The following is a 15,873-nucleotide window of genomic DNA, read 5'->3' on the forward strand; positions in this document are numbered from 1 at the left end:
TAAGATTGCAAATATTTTATCTTAATAGATTAAAAAGTTGAACTATTATATTAATTACTCTGCAAACTTTCATTGCCTTCAAAATAATATATAACGCGATAGATTTAGATACATGACTCGACATTTCGAGTGAGCGAGGCACTTTAGTTAAAACTGTTTTCATAAAATAATTATAACAAACCTCTTGTCTGTAATTTTATACACCCTCTGGGTTGACAGTCGCAAAGCGTCTAGGGCAGTGTGTCCCAACGTGGGGCAATTTGATTGTTAAGGGGGTAATCGAAATCAGCTGGATATAACACACCATGGAGACTGAAACTGAATGTAACCAAATTGGAACCTAATATAAAATCTCTGCAGCAAGCATCAAGCGCAAGGAAGCAACAATTAATTTGTTTAATATATATATAATGTATGTTACATAGTTGCTTAAGAACTTTAGGTTGGCTAAACACAAAAGAGGTTGCGAAACACTGTTCTTAGAGTAGCTGCCACTAATCAAAGGCATTGTAACCTAGTCTAGCAGCCAATATGAAATGGTAATAAAACTTCAAAATTTATTTAAACCTTCATTTTATTGTGAATTTTGTCACCTAATATTATACAGATATAGTATAATAAGCTTACAATTTATTACTGTATATTCTCAAACGAAAGTTCGTTTTAAATCGAACTATTCTATTGTATATGAGAGATAGCATTACATTGTGAGAAAATTTTTATTTAAAATTCAAACTGTGCATATACATGGATTTAAATTAAAATATCACAATATTTTCGATAATAATGTAATTCTATGAAAGGATGTGAGCTATAACTAAATTATCTATCTATTGATGCATTTCGTTACTTAAGAAGAGATAGTTCTGAAATATAAAAGACCTCCCAGCTCTAAAATCATTTGACGCACGTAGCTGTGTCTACGACTCAGCAACAACTACGTTTCGTCGCATTGCCTACGGCTCGTAGCAATGTCTACGACTCGTAGCACTGACGATTATTACGATGTTATGAAACCCGCGCGTAATTTTAAGATTAATAAGACCAATGGAAACATCAGCTTTGACATTCCAACCAATATTGGTTCTGTTTTGTGGTATTAATGGTACCAAAAAAAGCACACATTAATAACATTTTCTAGCATTGTCTTATATTACATGTGGATTTTATGAAAATTAAAACTAAATTTTGCGCAACGTGCGCTCTTTTAAAATCAAAAGGAACTATCTTGAAAGTAGTTGTGGCAGACTCGGGCCAATACTCATTGAATATATTACAAATTGCCTAATGCTCTTCTTAAATATACGGTATTTTATCTATATTTGATGAAATAATATTTGAGATAATCGTGCCAGTATTAACATTATTCATATCACAGACAAGCCAATATGAAATGATCAAGAAGAGAACTTCAAATTGTCCTAGTCCATCCAGATCACATTATCATTAATTCATTAAAATCAGAAATAAAACTTAGACTGACTGTAAGGCTTGGTCATAAACGAGGAAGCGTCATTCTAGGGTCATTCGTCATATTCTGTATAATGCATAATAGGTGTCCCAGTTTCAATAGAGAATCTACGAAGTATCATTGCAATGTAACATATCGCTTATTTCATATAATTTTAAACGATGATAAAAAGTTTTTTTAAAACAATTAAAAAAAAACCTCGATGACACCAGAATTCCGAAACCTGTATTTATACGGGATTTAGAGAAAAAATAACATTGATACTGTTGCCCCGTCTCAACGTGTTATTACTAATAGGAATAAGATCTATTCTTAAGTAAGGCTGATATTGGTCTAGTAAAGACTTTGAATTTAAATACTCTGCTTAATTGAAGTACCGTCAATTACTGCGGCACTCTTTCAATCCCAATAGTTATTCTGACTACAACGGAAGTGATAGAGTGCCGACGCTGGAATGCTTAAACTATGAACCACATTGGTTGCTGGCACTAATTAAAGTCAGCTTTATTGGTACAATCAAATGTAATATAATCGTACATCATAAAATATAAAAACACAGCGAACTCATTTTACAACAACAATTAAATGTTAAATATTTAGACGCTATATCATCCAACATATTACAAGTATGTAACCAACTAGTATATTAATGACAATTATTAGAATAATTGTCAAAAATATATATAAATATAATCCTTTAATAAAAAGTTGAGTTTCATGTCGAGGCTTCAAATTAAACAAAATAGGTTGAGTAATCATTATCATTTATATACGCGTAGCTTGAAACATTCCAGCGCCAATCAATGTATGTATAGTAAAATATACGCCTCAATCAGCTACTTATAATTTTATTATCCTTATCACTTTAAAAATTGAATTTTTGGATTATGTTTTCGAGATGGTAAAGAGTATCGTACGTTGATAAGAAGAACAGCGGTTTGGTCACATGGAGAAAAGGATTATTTTATTATGATCTACGTGCAATTAGCTATGAAAGTTCACCCTGTATGAAATGTTACAAAAATAATTAGTGATATTTATATGAGATAGCCATTGATATGCGTTAAATATAAATACCTAAAGGAAGGTAAAGGCTGGCCTAAGTGCGAGTAAAGCGTGAGACGAAAGACGAAACTTTTCCATTGTGAATAATCAAACTTGCCAATCACAACACGTATTGAGATATTGTTAACCAATCACAAAAAACGCACCTTCGTTTCCTATTTCGTTTTATGTTCCCACTACCTGAAATGTCTTTAAGTGTCAGTGTCGTGTTCAGAGACACAACTTAGTTTAAACATAATGCAGCATATGACTTCGGTATATCAAGGAAGAATGTCATCCTAGAATCAAAGTTCAAACGTACGACAGAAAAGTTGCGTATTATGAATTATTTTTAATGATTTGACTGATAGCATATTTAAAATAATACCTTCCTTTAAGTCACACAGTAAAAACGTAATCAAGGTACAATTCAAGCTATTATAAAAAATATAAGTCTTATGAATTTAAAAATAAAACAATAATACCTAATGCCCAAGCGCAACATAATGTAAAATACACAAGCGGCAGATGTATGTCAATCTGTGTCCATTAACAAAAGATGGGTATGTTTTTAATACCAGGCTTCCGACTTGATTCTCGTATTTTACTAGTTATTTTTATGTTCTCCGTTAGTAAAAGTAAGAGCCAGTTAGTGTATTCTCATCTACTTCTATACCAATATTCATGATAATACAGCATATTTTCGTGTATCGGCTTCATATTTAAATCGACGGTCATAAAAAACAAATAAAGGCTTTACTATCATATAAAGAGCTATTTTTATTTTTCTTATAGCAAAATTTAACATTACAGTAGATAAACTTCAGTACATATGATGTTTGACAATGTGTATGGGTCGGAACTGGCTTATTAGCACGGGAGTTTTTCTTAAGACGGCAGATCCTTTAATGTATCCCAAACATTCTTTACATAAAAAATACCATATTAGTATAAAGAATTTTTATATTTCCAATATCGTGAATATATACGAGAATCAAACGTAACCTACATGACTTAGACTTCCCAAACCCATTCACAAGACAAACGTATCAGTATAAAAAATGTCGTGGCATTCAGAAAACTGTGACAATTTAAAATAATCTTTGGACTTTATTATCTTGTGCTTTCATCCTTTCTTATCACTACTTATTTACTAAAAGTATTTCTCTAAGTAGCTGTACATTCAATGATTACGTGAGATTCATGCCACATTGCTTCCTTTTTATCCTAATAATCAAACTAAATCGCGATATGTCCATCATTGCCTGTGATGTAATGGTATTTGCAAGTATGTAATTATTAAATATACAGCCTTATTTGTCTAATTAAATTAAGTTTAATCTCACTGATTCTGATAACATAATTACTGTAATACATTCCTTAGAGCGATATTTACAATGAAATTAATTAACATGCTGTACTAAACGCATAAGCAATGCCAGTTTGGCTGAGATAACATTTCTACTAGACAGACTGTTCAGAGTTACGTCTGATCTTCATTACTCTTGGCTATTACTGGGCCTAAATGTATTCAGAGCTCCCGGAAGTTGATGTTCGTGCTAAGTTTTGACAGCGTATCTCACTGTTGCAACTTAAAATAGAAAAAGCATATTGAAAATTTTCTTTAATATTGTTATTTTTAAACAACTTCGGATCTCTTCTTTAGACCTTCAGCCCCGGTGTTATTATGAGCATAGCAATGAACATTTTGTCTAGTAGATTCGCATACAAATAATCTATTAAAAATAATATACAATTCGTACTTATCAATACTCTTGAAATGAATCTACATAAAAATGTATATCAAAATGAACGGTTTACACAAATCCAATCCCAAGTACACTTATGAGTATTTGTACTTTCAAGTATTTGCAAAAGTAGTCGAAAATATTTCGTTATTAGAGTGCTTTTTTATTCTTCGTTATATATATCTTGTGACGAACGTAGCTTTTATCTCGTATATTGACAATCATATGTAGTGTGAAAACAAAAACGGTTGTGGAAACAAATGATGTTTACATGACGACTTAACTATGACTTTTAATTAACGTACAAGTAACAATTTAATATTGATTAGGTTTGGAAGTAAGTCATTACGCAGAATAAGTACAAATTTAACAGCGAGGCCAGCTCTGATTACAATACTGAAAATACGATTTTTAGATTCAAATATTTATACCATTGTTCAAAACTAAAAAAAACTATGTTTCGATAGTAATTCGTATGGATATGTTATATTTAAATAAATTGATTTATTGTCATAGAATAATTTAGCACAATCGAACAATAACGTCTTGAAGAACGATATAAACGACTACACTGCAGGTGAACTTGATCGATAGAACGATAGATAAGCTATAAGCAGCTTACATTATTTGAGCCTCTGAAGTATATAATATATTATAATTATTTTTTTCACTATTTAAAGCTCTTAGTTTTCATTTTATGCGAGTCCTAAAGGCCCTTAAGAGTTTGGTAGCCTCTGAAGAGGGCGAGTAAATACGATTACATTAGTAATAACAGTTATTTATATAGATTAATGTCTATTATATATTTAAATCAAAAGCCTCGCTTTTGGCATTTGTAAGTGTACACTTCAAAGCTCCGATTATCCAAAATTATACGCTCATTAGAGTCCGTAAGGTCACTTGGATTTATTCTTCACTGTACAGTTTGAGAGAACTTACTAAGTTATACACAATTGGATATAATATCCATTAATATTTTGTACAACGATTACACTTAAATAGTCCACACTTGTACTTTTTCAGCAATAACGCACCAGCTCGCCTGATCATAATATGAAGATACTACGTGAAGACTTTCTACGTACTTTTCAATTAATTGATCAAGCTCTCCTTTTTTAAAGACATGATAATATCGATGATAGGTTACGGCTCCCCCTTCTGACGGGAGGCTGTCAGAGCCGTCGCTCAGTGAGGGCAAGAGTGGGGCATGCGGCAAACGTGGAGGTACCACTGGCATTGTTGCGGTGTCTTCTGATGACGACCGCATTTCCAAAAACTTTCTCTCCTTAGAGCATTCACTACAGGAAGGCAGGGAAGCCAAACTAGCACAACCCAATGAAGCAGTACTTCCCGTCTTGTCTCTACGACTCCAGTCACATCCAGCGGAAGTATCACTTGATTCGATGGAGAAGCCAGATTTTAAGGGCGCGGTGCTTGTGCTTGAACGAGAAGTTATGGATTCAGGACTTATTTCCATTTTGTCCAAGTCGCTAGAGTCTGTTGACTGTCCCACTTTCAACGAAGACCTTTTATCAGTACTAGTACAGAGGGAGTCCACGCTGATTTCTGACTCCAGTGAATATCCAGTTTCCAGTGATTGACTTGTATCATAAGCCCCAGAGTCAATTGTTATCTCAGGATTACCATTGCTGGAGGAGATTGCACTGTCATCGTCAGGATTTTTGAATTCTATCGTATCCGGGAGTTTCTCGTCTGTTATGGGTTTTACGTTGTATTGAATATTGGCACAATTATTTAAAAATATATCCTCTTCACTTGTCACTTTCATAGTTTTCTTGAGTTCTCTGTATTTGTTTATGATTGGGTCTACGTCTTTGGATCTCTTCTTGCTTTTAGTTTTTGTTGAACATTTAGGAAATAATTTATTAATATCAACTTCTTGTGTGTCTTGTAAACAAGTAACATATTTAGTTTTTTCACATATTTTTCCTATACTATGGCTTTCATTCCCTTTTTCACTCTTGGTTAGGCAAGGATCTTCAAGATGCTGTAGACTATCCGACAGCTCATCTAATATCTTTTGAGTGTTTCTGTCTTCCTCTTCCCGTTTCAGTCTTAAGGATATACTTTTTTCGCTACTGCTACTGCTCGGAAGATCAAAGTCTTCTTCGCTAATGCGTTTTGAATATTGATCAATTTCCTGTAAAAGTTTTTCACTTAGTTTTTCAGCAAATTCAGTTAAGTGTTGACTCCGGTCTTGATCTACCCAATCTTCATCCTTAGCTATCATGTCAGATTTACAAGTGACTAAAGGTTCGTTAGCTTGAATTCTGTTGAAACTATCGGATTTGGAAATTGACTTCTCTGAGTCTGTGCTGGATATTGATATTGAATCGTAAGGTAAACGTGTTGGACTGCGATGATTCTTTGTGTAATTCTCGTCAAGTGAACGGCCTTCTGGTCTGTTTGGCGATAGCCTGTTTAAGCTCCACGTTGAATTACTTGTACTTCCTAGCTTTGGGGATCGGTCTTTTGACCGTCTACCTGGCGAAAGTCGTTCTAAGCTAGAAGAACTTCCACTTGAACTTGTATGTGACTGTGATCGAGATTTATCTTCTAATAGCCTCAAATCTCCTGGCGAAAGTTTATTTAAACTCCAATTACTACTGCTGCTACTACTTGAAGCTCCTTGAACTATGGCCATTGTATCAGAACTCTCTACTTTTTCAAAATTTTTCCGTTTAGTTCTAGGACTTGATTGAATAACCGTTCCACATGTTTCATCCAATGATTGTGCCACTTCAGCTACAGCATCTAAAAGATTTGGTGAACTACTTATGTTGGCCGTAATTTTATCGGAAGCTGGCTCACCTTTCTTTACTTCTAATTCGGAAGTAGACAAATCTAAAAATAAAATTTTCAAAAATTGTTGTTTAATTGTTGTAAAAATTATTGTTTGAAAGGAGTTCTAATGCCCTTGTCCACAATATGATCTAAAAAGATAATACTGCGTAGATTCATTGATATAGTAGCAAAACAACCCCGCAAAAACCTTAATGAACTAATTTAATTAAAACTACTTCGTAGAACTTACCTTTTTCCATCGCCATTTTGCGCAATTCTTCGGGTATTACACTGATTACGCTATCAACTGAATCTGGAGAAGACACTCCACTGGAATCGCTGTCCATGTCATCAACGGCAGGATTAAATAGTTCTAAGGACATAAGTTTTGGATGACTCTTGGCAATTGGTTCCGATTTTCCTGTCGTTCGTACAATTGGAAACGGTGGCCGTCGACTTATACTTATTGAAGGAATCCCTTTATTTAACATTTCTTTTATTTGCCTTATTCTCTCTTTTCGCTTTTTATCTGCGTGTCTTGAGTCTAATACATCAGATATAGGTGATTTATCTTTAGGTTTGTACTGCGGTATCTCTGGTAATTCAGCAACAGTTTGAAGAGTTATTTTGGGATATGGCTTTGTATCTTGAAGTATGCGAGGCTTGAGATCATTTGTTTCTAATGTCAGCTTTTGGATCTCTTCAATGTCTTTATTTATTTCTGCTATAAGTTCCTTGGTCACTTCAGAAGGAGTTTCAATACATTCTTCTTCTTCTTTGATAGGAGGTATTGGATCAATTTCTTCATATATTTCTGGGACTGAAATTGGTATAGTTTTATTAAGTAAGGGCAAAGTTTCAATTGCAGTACTTATAATTTTGGTTTCGTCCTCAGGTTTTGGTGGAGAATTGGGTTGGCTCTTTGATTGGGGCTTTATACAAATAACAGGGGCATTATTGGTGGTAGAATAATTTTTTAGGCTGTATTGAGCCACCAGTATTTTATTAAAATTAGCAGCTGCTTGTACAGCATTAGGTGAAGATGGTGGTCTTATTAAAGGAAATGACTGTTTAATTCTCGGTGAAGGTAAGCCAGGGGAATTCTTCATCCTAGGCGAAGTAGGTACTGAAGATACTTTTAATCTTGGTGATGTTGGACCTGGAGATAAAGGGGTTGGTGATAAAGGATCGCTGCTACCATCAGCCTTTGGTACATAAATAACTGAAGCAAAACTGTCTTCGGAATCGACACTTGTATCACTTTGTAAGCTGCTGTCTTTTGATGAATCTGAACCATCTTCTCTGGAATGTCTCCTTTCAGGGCAAGTTTTCTCACTATTTGAATTGGTATCGCTTGGTGTTGTAGGGACCTCAGGAGCAGGGCCATGATTTTTCCAACCTTGCAACATTCTGACAAAAACAGTTACTTTATCTATATTCGTTGTAGAAGTTTTAAATTTACTTGTAAGACCATTTTTAAGTGATTGAAACTTCTTTGCAGTAGTGGCTGATGTCGAAAATATTGAATCACGAATAGAGTTAAATGTTCCAGGCCTTCGAAATAAATATTCTTCATTCAGTGAAGCTTGCTTCTGTATATTTTTTCTTAAGCGTTCTTTCTCCCGTAACCTTTCCACTGACATAAGTTCTTCGTTTAGGGATGTTTGCTTGAAAACGCCTGGTTTTCTCGATTGCGCTTTATACGTATGAACTTTGAAATTAGGCATCTCTTCGACAAGGCTTTTCATGTCCGTTGGTTTATCTAAATCTTCTTCTGCGTCATCTTCATTAATTGATTTTTTTTGTTTGACTAACTTCGGCTTTTTTCGTTGTTCTGGTACGTCAGTCGGAGGTAGTTGTATTGTTGGTAGTTCGTGCCCTTCTCCACCGAGACTTGGGAGACTCGACCTTGATCTAACCATGGCATGTCGTTCTACATCTGCGATATCGGTGAGACTTCTAGACTTTAGTGTAGATGTCTCTGAACGTTGTGCTATCAATCTTGGAGGTAGAACTTCATCTAATCTTCGTAATTCAATAGGTAGATCAGCTGCCGGTGGTTCCAGTTGACCACGAGGACAAGCTCTTAGGTTTACCCTCGATCCAAGATTCCAAGATGGAAGAAAGGATCGTCGACCTGCTATCCTTTGTAACGCTCTTCTTACAAATGAATAACAAGTTTCATTTGGAGATGACAAAGATGATGATCCAGGCGAGCCATCGTGACTTTTCCACGGCTCTGTACTTCTGAAAATATTTATTCATAAATGTAAACGTTGAAATACGCATATTAAACAAATATTTCACCTAGTAATACTTACTGATCATGTTCTACGGAAAGGAACCGTGGTGCTGGTGGTGGAGGACATAACGTAACAGGTCTATGCCAAGGTATCAGAACATCCTAAAAAATAAATATTATTAGACTTTGTCGATTAATATATTCTATATGTCAACTTCCAAAGTAATACAATAAAATTTAATGAAAAATAATACAATGAAATAGGACAACATAATAATTATAGTTAAAACCTAACATGAGCAACAAATCTACACGCACGCTACGCACCTGTGAATGGAAGTTCCTTCCCTCATGCTCCATAGCCCACACAGTTAGAAGCAGTCGACCACCGATCCTGGTGATTCTGGCAAGCTCTCGTAGTGCCATGGCTCTCCTTTCCACTGTTGCAAAATGGTGGACCACGGCAATAGAGAGCACCGCATCGAATGACTCATCACGGAACGGTAGACTGAGGTTGTCGCATACAACAACCTGTCAAAGAAAGATACTGCTACTTTATATACTTCTTTTAGGGTAAATACTCATTTGACAAGCGTGGGTAACGTAGGGTATTCATAACCAAGATTTTAAGCATGAGTGGCATACCGCTTTCGAATATTTCTTGTTGGCAACAATATTTATTCCACGTTCGCTGTATTCTGTGTTCCACGTCAAGATCAGAACTATTTCGTACTTACCAATATATTTGCCCCTTCCTAATTAGTTATTAATGTATTATTTAATTAATTGGTTTTCTACTAATATTCGCTTTTAGCTCTCTATGATCAGATGTTAATATTTTCCGGACAAAACGGTAAGAAAAAGAAAAATAACCATATGCCACACCACAAGCAGATGAAATCAGAACTTCTGGATGGAACTTCTAACCTTACGCATATGGATGTTTTTTTAGAAAAATATAATAAATAGACAAATGTATAGGTTAGGTTAGTCTTGTTGCCAAGGAACGTTTAGGAAACACATTTCGTTCACTCACTTGCCTGACGGAACTTTAGCGACTTGATTAGAGAAGAATATATATATAAGAATATCGACATTTAATTAACTGTCTAGGGATTCAATTAACTCTCTGATTTTACCACTTTACTGCGACATACATAAGTAGTCTAGTCTAATGCCAAAAGTGGCTATTTCGAATAAAATATTTATTTATTTATTTCTAACAGAACTTATGGCTATAAGGTAGGTAAGGTACTAGGTATAAAAATTAAGGATTTATTGTTCTGTTATTAATTAAAATTAAAAATTAATCTAAGTGAACTTAGTGGTTAATAGTGAGTTTAACTTTTAACCTACCTCATTGTTAGGTTGGTGCGCTTGCGTCGATAGTCTGGTACATCTGTCTCCACCCACTGCGAAGACAGAGGGGTTCACACTCAGGTATTTTCCATTTCCACAACCTGAAATCATACAATACAATACAATTGAATGTAATATTTTGACCAGCTTTTAAACTAAGCTCCAAATTCCGTCTGCAAAAATCAACCTAGGAGTTCAGGCACCTCTCATTCGAATTTTTTGCGCATATAACAGAATACCCTACTTGTCCAGAGATGGATTGATTTGTAGTGGGGCGAACAATTTAAAAAAAAAGCATCGTTAAGTGCCTATCTATTACCAAATGCAATGTTTAAAAAAATAGAGTGATTTTTGTTTTTAAAATTTAAAATTGGAAATGTAATATTTTTATTTATGTATTTTATTTAATTAATATTTATGATTAGCATAATTTTAGAAAAGATAACTTGCAGAATGTATACTATATACTGATATAGATGTGTAATATATACTACAGATATGCATGCATGATGAGGTTATAAATATATAAGACCAAGCCGACCGTAATTTTTCATTTTTAATCAGTTATAAAGTACACGTTTTCCCAAGTCCCGTGCCGTATTATAAACTGTGGTTACACATCCAATAATAGTTTTTAAAATTAGAACGCAGACAATGCTAGACAGGAAACTGTGGTTTGTATAAATGTAACCATAGATAGCAGTCTCGACTAGAAGACATTTATTTTGTGATGTTTAAAATATTTCTTCATTTTTATATGAGTCGAGCAAATTTCTCGAAACAGTTTAAAAGTGGCCTTTTTCTATTATTTTACCTAAAAATGATAATAATGTAGCTCTAGGGTGTATCACATTACCAAGTAGCGATCTTTGTAACCTCCCACGTTGTGACACTTACCTCATTTCGTTGAAAACTGCATGCTAATTATACGTTTACATTATATACAAAGCCGCGTAGGTGTATAAAGAGATATTTAGGAAACAGTTAATTGGGAATTGTACTATATATTATTAGCCTGCGAAGTATTTCTTTGAGTATATTTTATCAAATGGAAATGATAATGTACTAGTATTTGTACTCTGCAAACAACGTATTAAAATCTATTTACATCAGAGGTAGGATGTTAAAAATTAAGGCCTTTTACTTTTGTGAGTTATACTTGCCTAATCTTATCAATTCAAATTAATACAAACAAAAACACACTACAAAATGTAAGGTAACGTCACGTCCAATACATTCAGATTTCAACATTGTTCGTACATAATTTCGAGATTACGACATCAGCGTTTTAAATATTAACTAAATATATCAAGAAGTATTTTTTTATAGAACTGCAAACGGGCAGCGGGCTTATCTGATGTAAAGATATACCGCCGCCCATGGACACTCTCCAGTCTCCAGTCATCCTTAAAATTGCCGTTATAAAAACATTTTATGAGCCCTTACCGACATCGCAAACGAGGGCACCCGGTTCCAGTTCCTTGAGGAATGTAGTGACGGCGGGCGCGCGTTCGCTGGGCTCATCTTCGCCCGCCTGGTCGTACACGTCGTGCACGTAGGCACGCTCGAGCGCTGCACCGCGCGCTGCACTCTCGCCCGCGCTCGCTTCCGCGCCCGCGCCATCCGCCATCACCGCATTATTCTCAGCTGGAATTATTAAAACGAATAGTTGTAATCACATTATATTTATTAATATTAGCACTGTTGTATAATAGAAAAACTACCGAGTGTTTTTAGGCAGTTTTTGGCGCGTATCACCACTATGTGGAACCACGTGCCCAATGATCTATAATATTTCGGAACCGAATTCAACTTAGGGTCCTTCGAGAAAAAAGCTACGAACTCCTAAAAGACTGGGAAAGCACTTGCAAGCCCTCTGACAATGTAAGTGTCTATTTGCGGCGCATGAGTTATATCAGGCGAGCCTCGTACACATTGCCTCGTTACATATAAAAATTATTGTGTAAATGTAAAGTAATTATTCATAAACTCTACATCACGAATGTACCCCTGAATCACGAAAGTAAAAAATAAATTAAGGAATACTCAAAGTAGAAACATTATATATATATTCTTGCAATTGTTCAATCTAGAAAATATTAAAACTTATAGAAGTTACGTCAACGTTGAAGCAAAAAATATAAAATGTTCGGTATAAAATGAAAATTATCAGACAATACAATGTAACCCTAACCTATAAACTCGGTGTTCAGAAACCGAGGTACATTTTAGAATTTGAAACGCCGCAGTAAAATTATTTCAATTCATGACGACAGTCTATTTCCAGATTCTCATATATCATTCAACATAGGTAGGACAGGAAATACATTGATTTTGTAAACCAATGTAACCTTAATTCAGAGCAACATCAGGTGAGCCTTCTACCCTTTTGCCCTGTTATATAAAAAAATAGCTAAGATTTTTTTTATACTACAACAACTGGGGGACGTTCGTCTAATATATACTTATCTTCAAATATATAATTCTACTCAACGTGTAATCAAATCAGCCCGGCAGACGGCGCTGCGGTATCTAGTAATTTAACTATATAGCAAATAAAAAGCTAGTATATATCTTCTGTACATGTGTATGTATTTAAACTTCGTCACGGCAGAGTTTGATGAAATTTTTTGTCTGTTCGAGTGGAGTCGAGAATGATTTACATTATTAGGTATTATTTGTTTGTAAGACGTGTGCTCAGTACAACGTCTATCGGATCCGCTAGAATGGTATATAATATTTGTAAATGTATTGCAAAACCGGGAAACTGCAGATGACATCCGACTTTCTACCTAGGTTAGGTAATATCGAAATCTGATTGCAAAAATGCAGGTTACATTTGAAACACTCGAGAAATCGCTGCATTTAGAGGAAAAAGTTCAATTTTGCGAGGAAACAGTAGTCACGTCGTGCGCGAGATTTACGACGTTCCATGTAAATAGGGTTGCCTACTGGTTTTTATATTTTGATGCATCATCGAATTAAATGCAAACATTTCGCAGCAAAAAGACTAGGGTACGTTATACAATAGACGAAACGATGACGTGTTCATTTTGTTTCTGACAGCATATTTAGTCAAATCTGGGACTTTTTCATATAGAACAGGGGCTCACCTGATGTTAATTGATACCGCCGTCCATAGACACTCAATGCCAAAGGGCTCGCGAGTGCGTTGCCAGCCTTTTAAGAATTGGTACGCTCTTTTTTAAAGGACCCTAAGTGGAATTAGTTAAAAAACGCTCAGTTGTGAAACGACGGACGTCGAGGTGATTCGGGTGGAAATACATCCTACAGTAAGATTAATGCTATTGTTTTGTTCGTTTTTCTGCGAATTTACGGAATTTTAAAAAGATAAATAATTAATTACGGAGTTGTTTTATTCATATTCACTTCAACTCGAAAGGATAGCTAATCCTAGGTAGATATATATATATATATAGCTAGATGTATTATGGATACCCGAGCTATGCACCAATGTATTATTCCTAAGTAGGCATTTTCGCTCGTACGATGAAGGAAAACATCGTGAGGAAGCCGTCCCAAAAAGTCGAAGGCGTGTTAAGTTGTGTTAAGTGCTTTTCACAAGCCCGTTAGAATAATAAAAATCATAATATAATAGTTTTAATAATATAGCTATAAATATGAAGTAAGAATTTAGGAAAATACCTTAAAAGTAAACGTATATTTTAAAGAGCTGGCAACCCTAGCTCTCGCACTATTCGCAGTTAATGTCGGTGACCCGATTTACGGGTGGCTCTGACCTAAAGTTTCATCCCGGGAACTCTGAGGAATTGTTCTTAAAATCACTTACCAATCCATTGGAAAATCGTTATCTAAGTGAAAGGGTAACTTTATACCGTTTTAATACTTTCAATATCTTTTCGATTTTTCCCTTATAATTATTCATTTATAGTAGTTCAGGCAAATTCATAAACACCGCGTCGAACCATATTAATTCAAAATTTCATCCGTATCACCTTCATAGCTGGAAGTCTTCCACGGTCCGGTACACAAGATACTTACTTGAAAGAAATCCATTTTTTAACCGGATTAAAGCTATTTGTATTATTATAAACTTAAAATTATTTAAGTACATAATTTATATTTTAATTTTTTCCGACGTTTCGTGTGCTTTACAGCGTGCGTGGTCACGGTGACCACTTTAATCCGGTTAATAAATTGTTTTCTTTCAATCTGTAAAAGCTATGTTAACCAAAGACAATAACTAAGATACTTTCTTTTGCGAATTAGCGAATTGTTGACTCGAACCCCTGGTGGGGGTATTCCCTGGGAGATACGACCTCCAACTGTTTAAAGAGTATACTCCTCCCTCAAAGGCAACGATCCATTAAAATGGGTGTCCATAGGCTGCGCACATTCTTTTTAATCAACAAACTAGAGGGTAATTCTACTTGTAAAATTTTACATCAAGCATAGACCTATCTGGATGAACGAGGTGTCAAATAGTTTTGCAAGGATCCTTAACACACTATCAGACGTTTAATATTACAAAATCTAGCCGATTTTAAAACAAAGGCTTCACTTACACAAATACACTCCCACACCTTACACACATTCTCTCTCACATTATTCTTAAATCAGTACACCTTCTAATTGGCATTTTGATTTAAAAATTATTTTGTATTATAATTAACTTAGGTAAGGTTTTTATAAAATAATAAATACAACAAGATGTATATAATATAATGACTTATAATAACTCTTAGCTACACTCTTAAATACCTGCACACACACACCCATTCACACACTCACGAATTCACACATACATAATGTCTTATAAAACTCGTGTTTATTAGTTGTACTAATAAACCTACTTTTTTCAAAAAAACTGTTTTAAAGATGTACCTTGTACTACTGACTAATTGTTATCTATTTTGAACAAAAATTATACTGTTGGAATTAGCGATATATGTCATTAATTAAATTAAAATTAAAAAACAAATTTCTATTACCCAAATACATTAATTTATATGGAAAAAAACATTAGATTCATTCCAAATTTAATAAACTCGATACCAGCTACACTTCTTACTAATAAAACAAGAAACAATATTAAATTTAAATTTAAAAAAATACTACATAAGTCAAACAATTATAAATTATGCATAACAAAAATTATGCTATATACGTCATTAAAATATATTCGAATATTGGAACTCATCCTGTAAGTGAATGAGAATTCT

At 34.5% G+C, this 15,873-nt stretch overlaps 1 protein-coding gene across 1 annotated transcript in view; it reads right to left on the reverse strand.

The window, feature by feature from the left end:
• Positions 1 to 699: 699 nt before the first annotated feature.
• Positions 700 to 15,873, reverse strand: part of LOC123711843 — a 31,148-nt gene continuing 15,974 nt past the window's right edge. The window contains exons 3-8 of the mRNA XM_045664680.1: positions 12,116 to 12,316; positions 10,667 to 10,770; positions 9,638 to 9,841; positions 9,390 to 9,472; positions 7,319 to 9,315; positions 700 to 7,128 (exon numbers count right to left, since the gene is read on the reverse strand). Of these exons, the coding sequence (XP_045520636.1) occupies positions 5,258 to 7,128; positions 7,319 to 9,315; positions 9,390 to 9,472; positions 9,638 to 9,841; positions 10,667 to 10,770; positions 12,116 to 12,299 (4,443 nt within the window). The 5' untranslated portion in view covers positions 12,300 to 12,316 and the 3' untranslated portion in view covers positions 700 to 5,257. The remainder of the gene's footprint in view (positions 7,129 to 7,318; positions 9,316 to 9,389; positions 9,473 to 9,637; positions 9,842 to 10,666; positions 10,771 to 12,115; positions 12,317 to 15,873) is intronic.

The sequence above is a fragment of the Pieris brassicae genome, chromosome 1 (assembly GCF_905147105.1).
Source record: "Pieris brassicae chromosome 1, ilPieBrab1.1, whole genome shotgun sequence".
NCBI classification, from domain to species: domain Eukaryota; kingdom Metazoa; phylum Arthropoda; class Insecta; order Lepidoptera; family Pieridae; genus Pieris; species Pieris brassicae.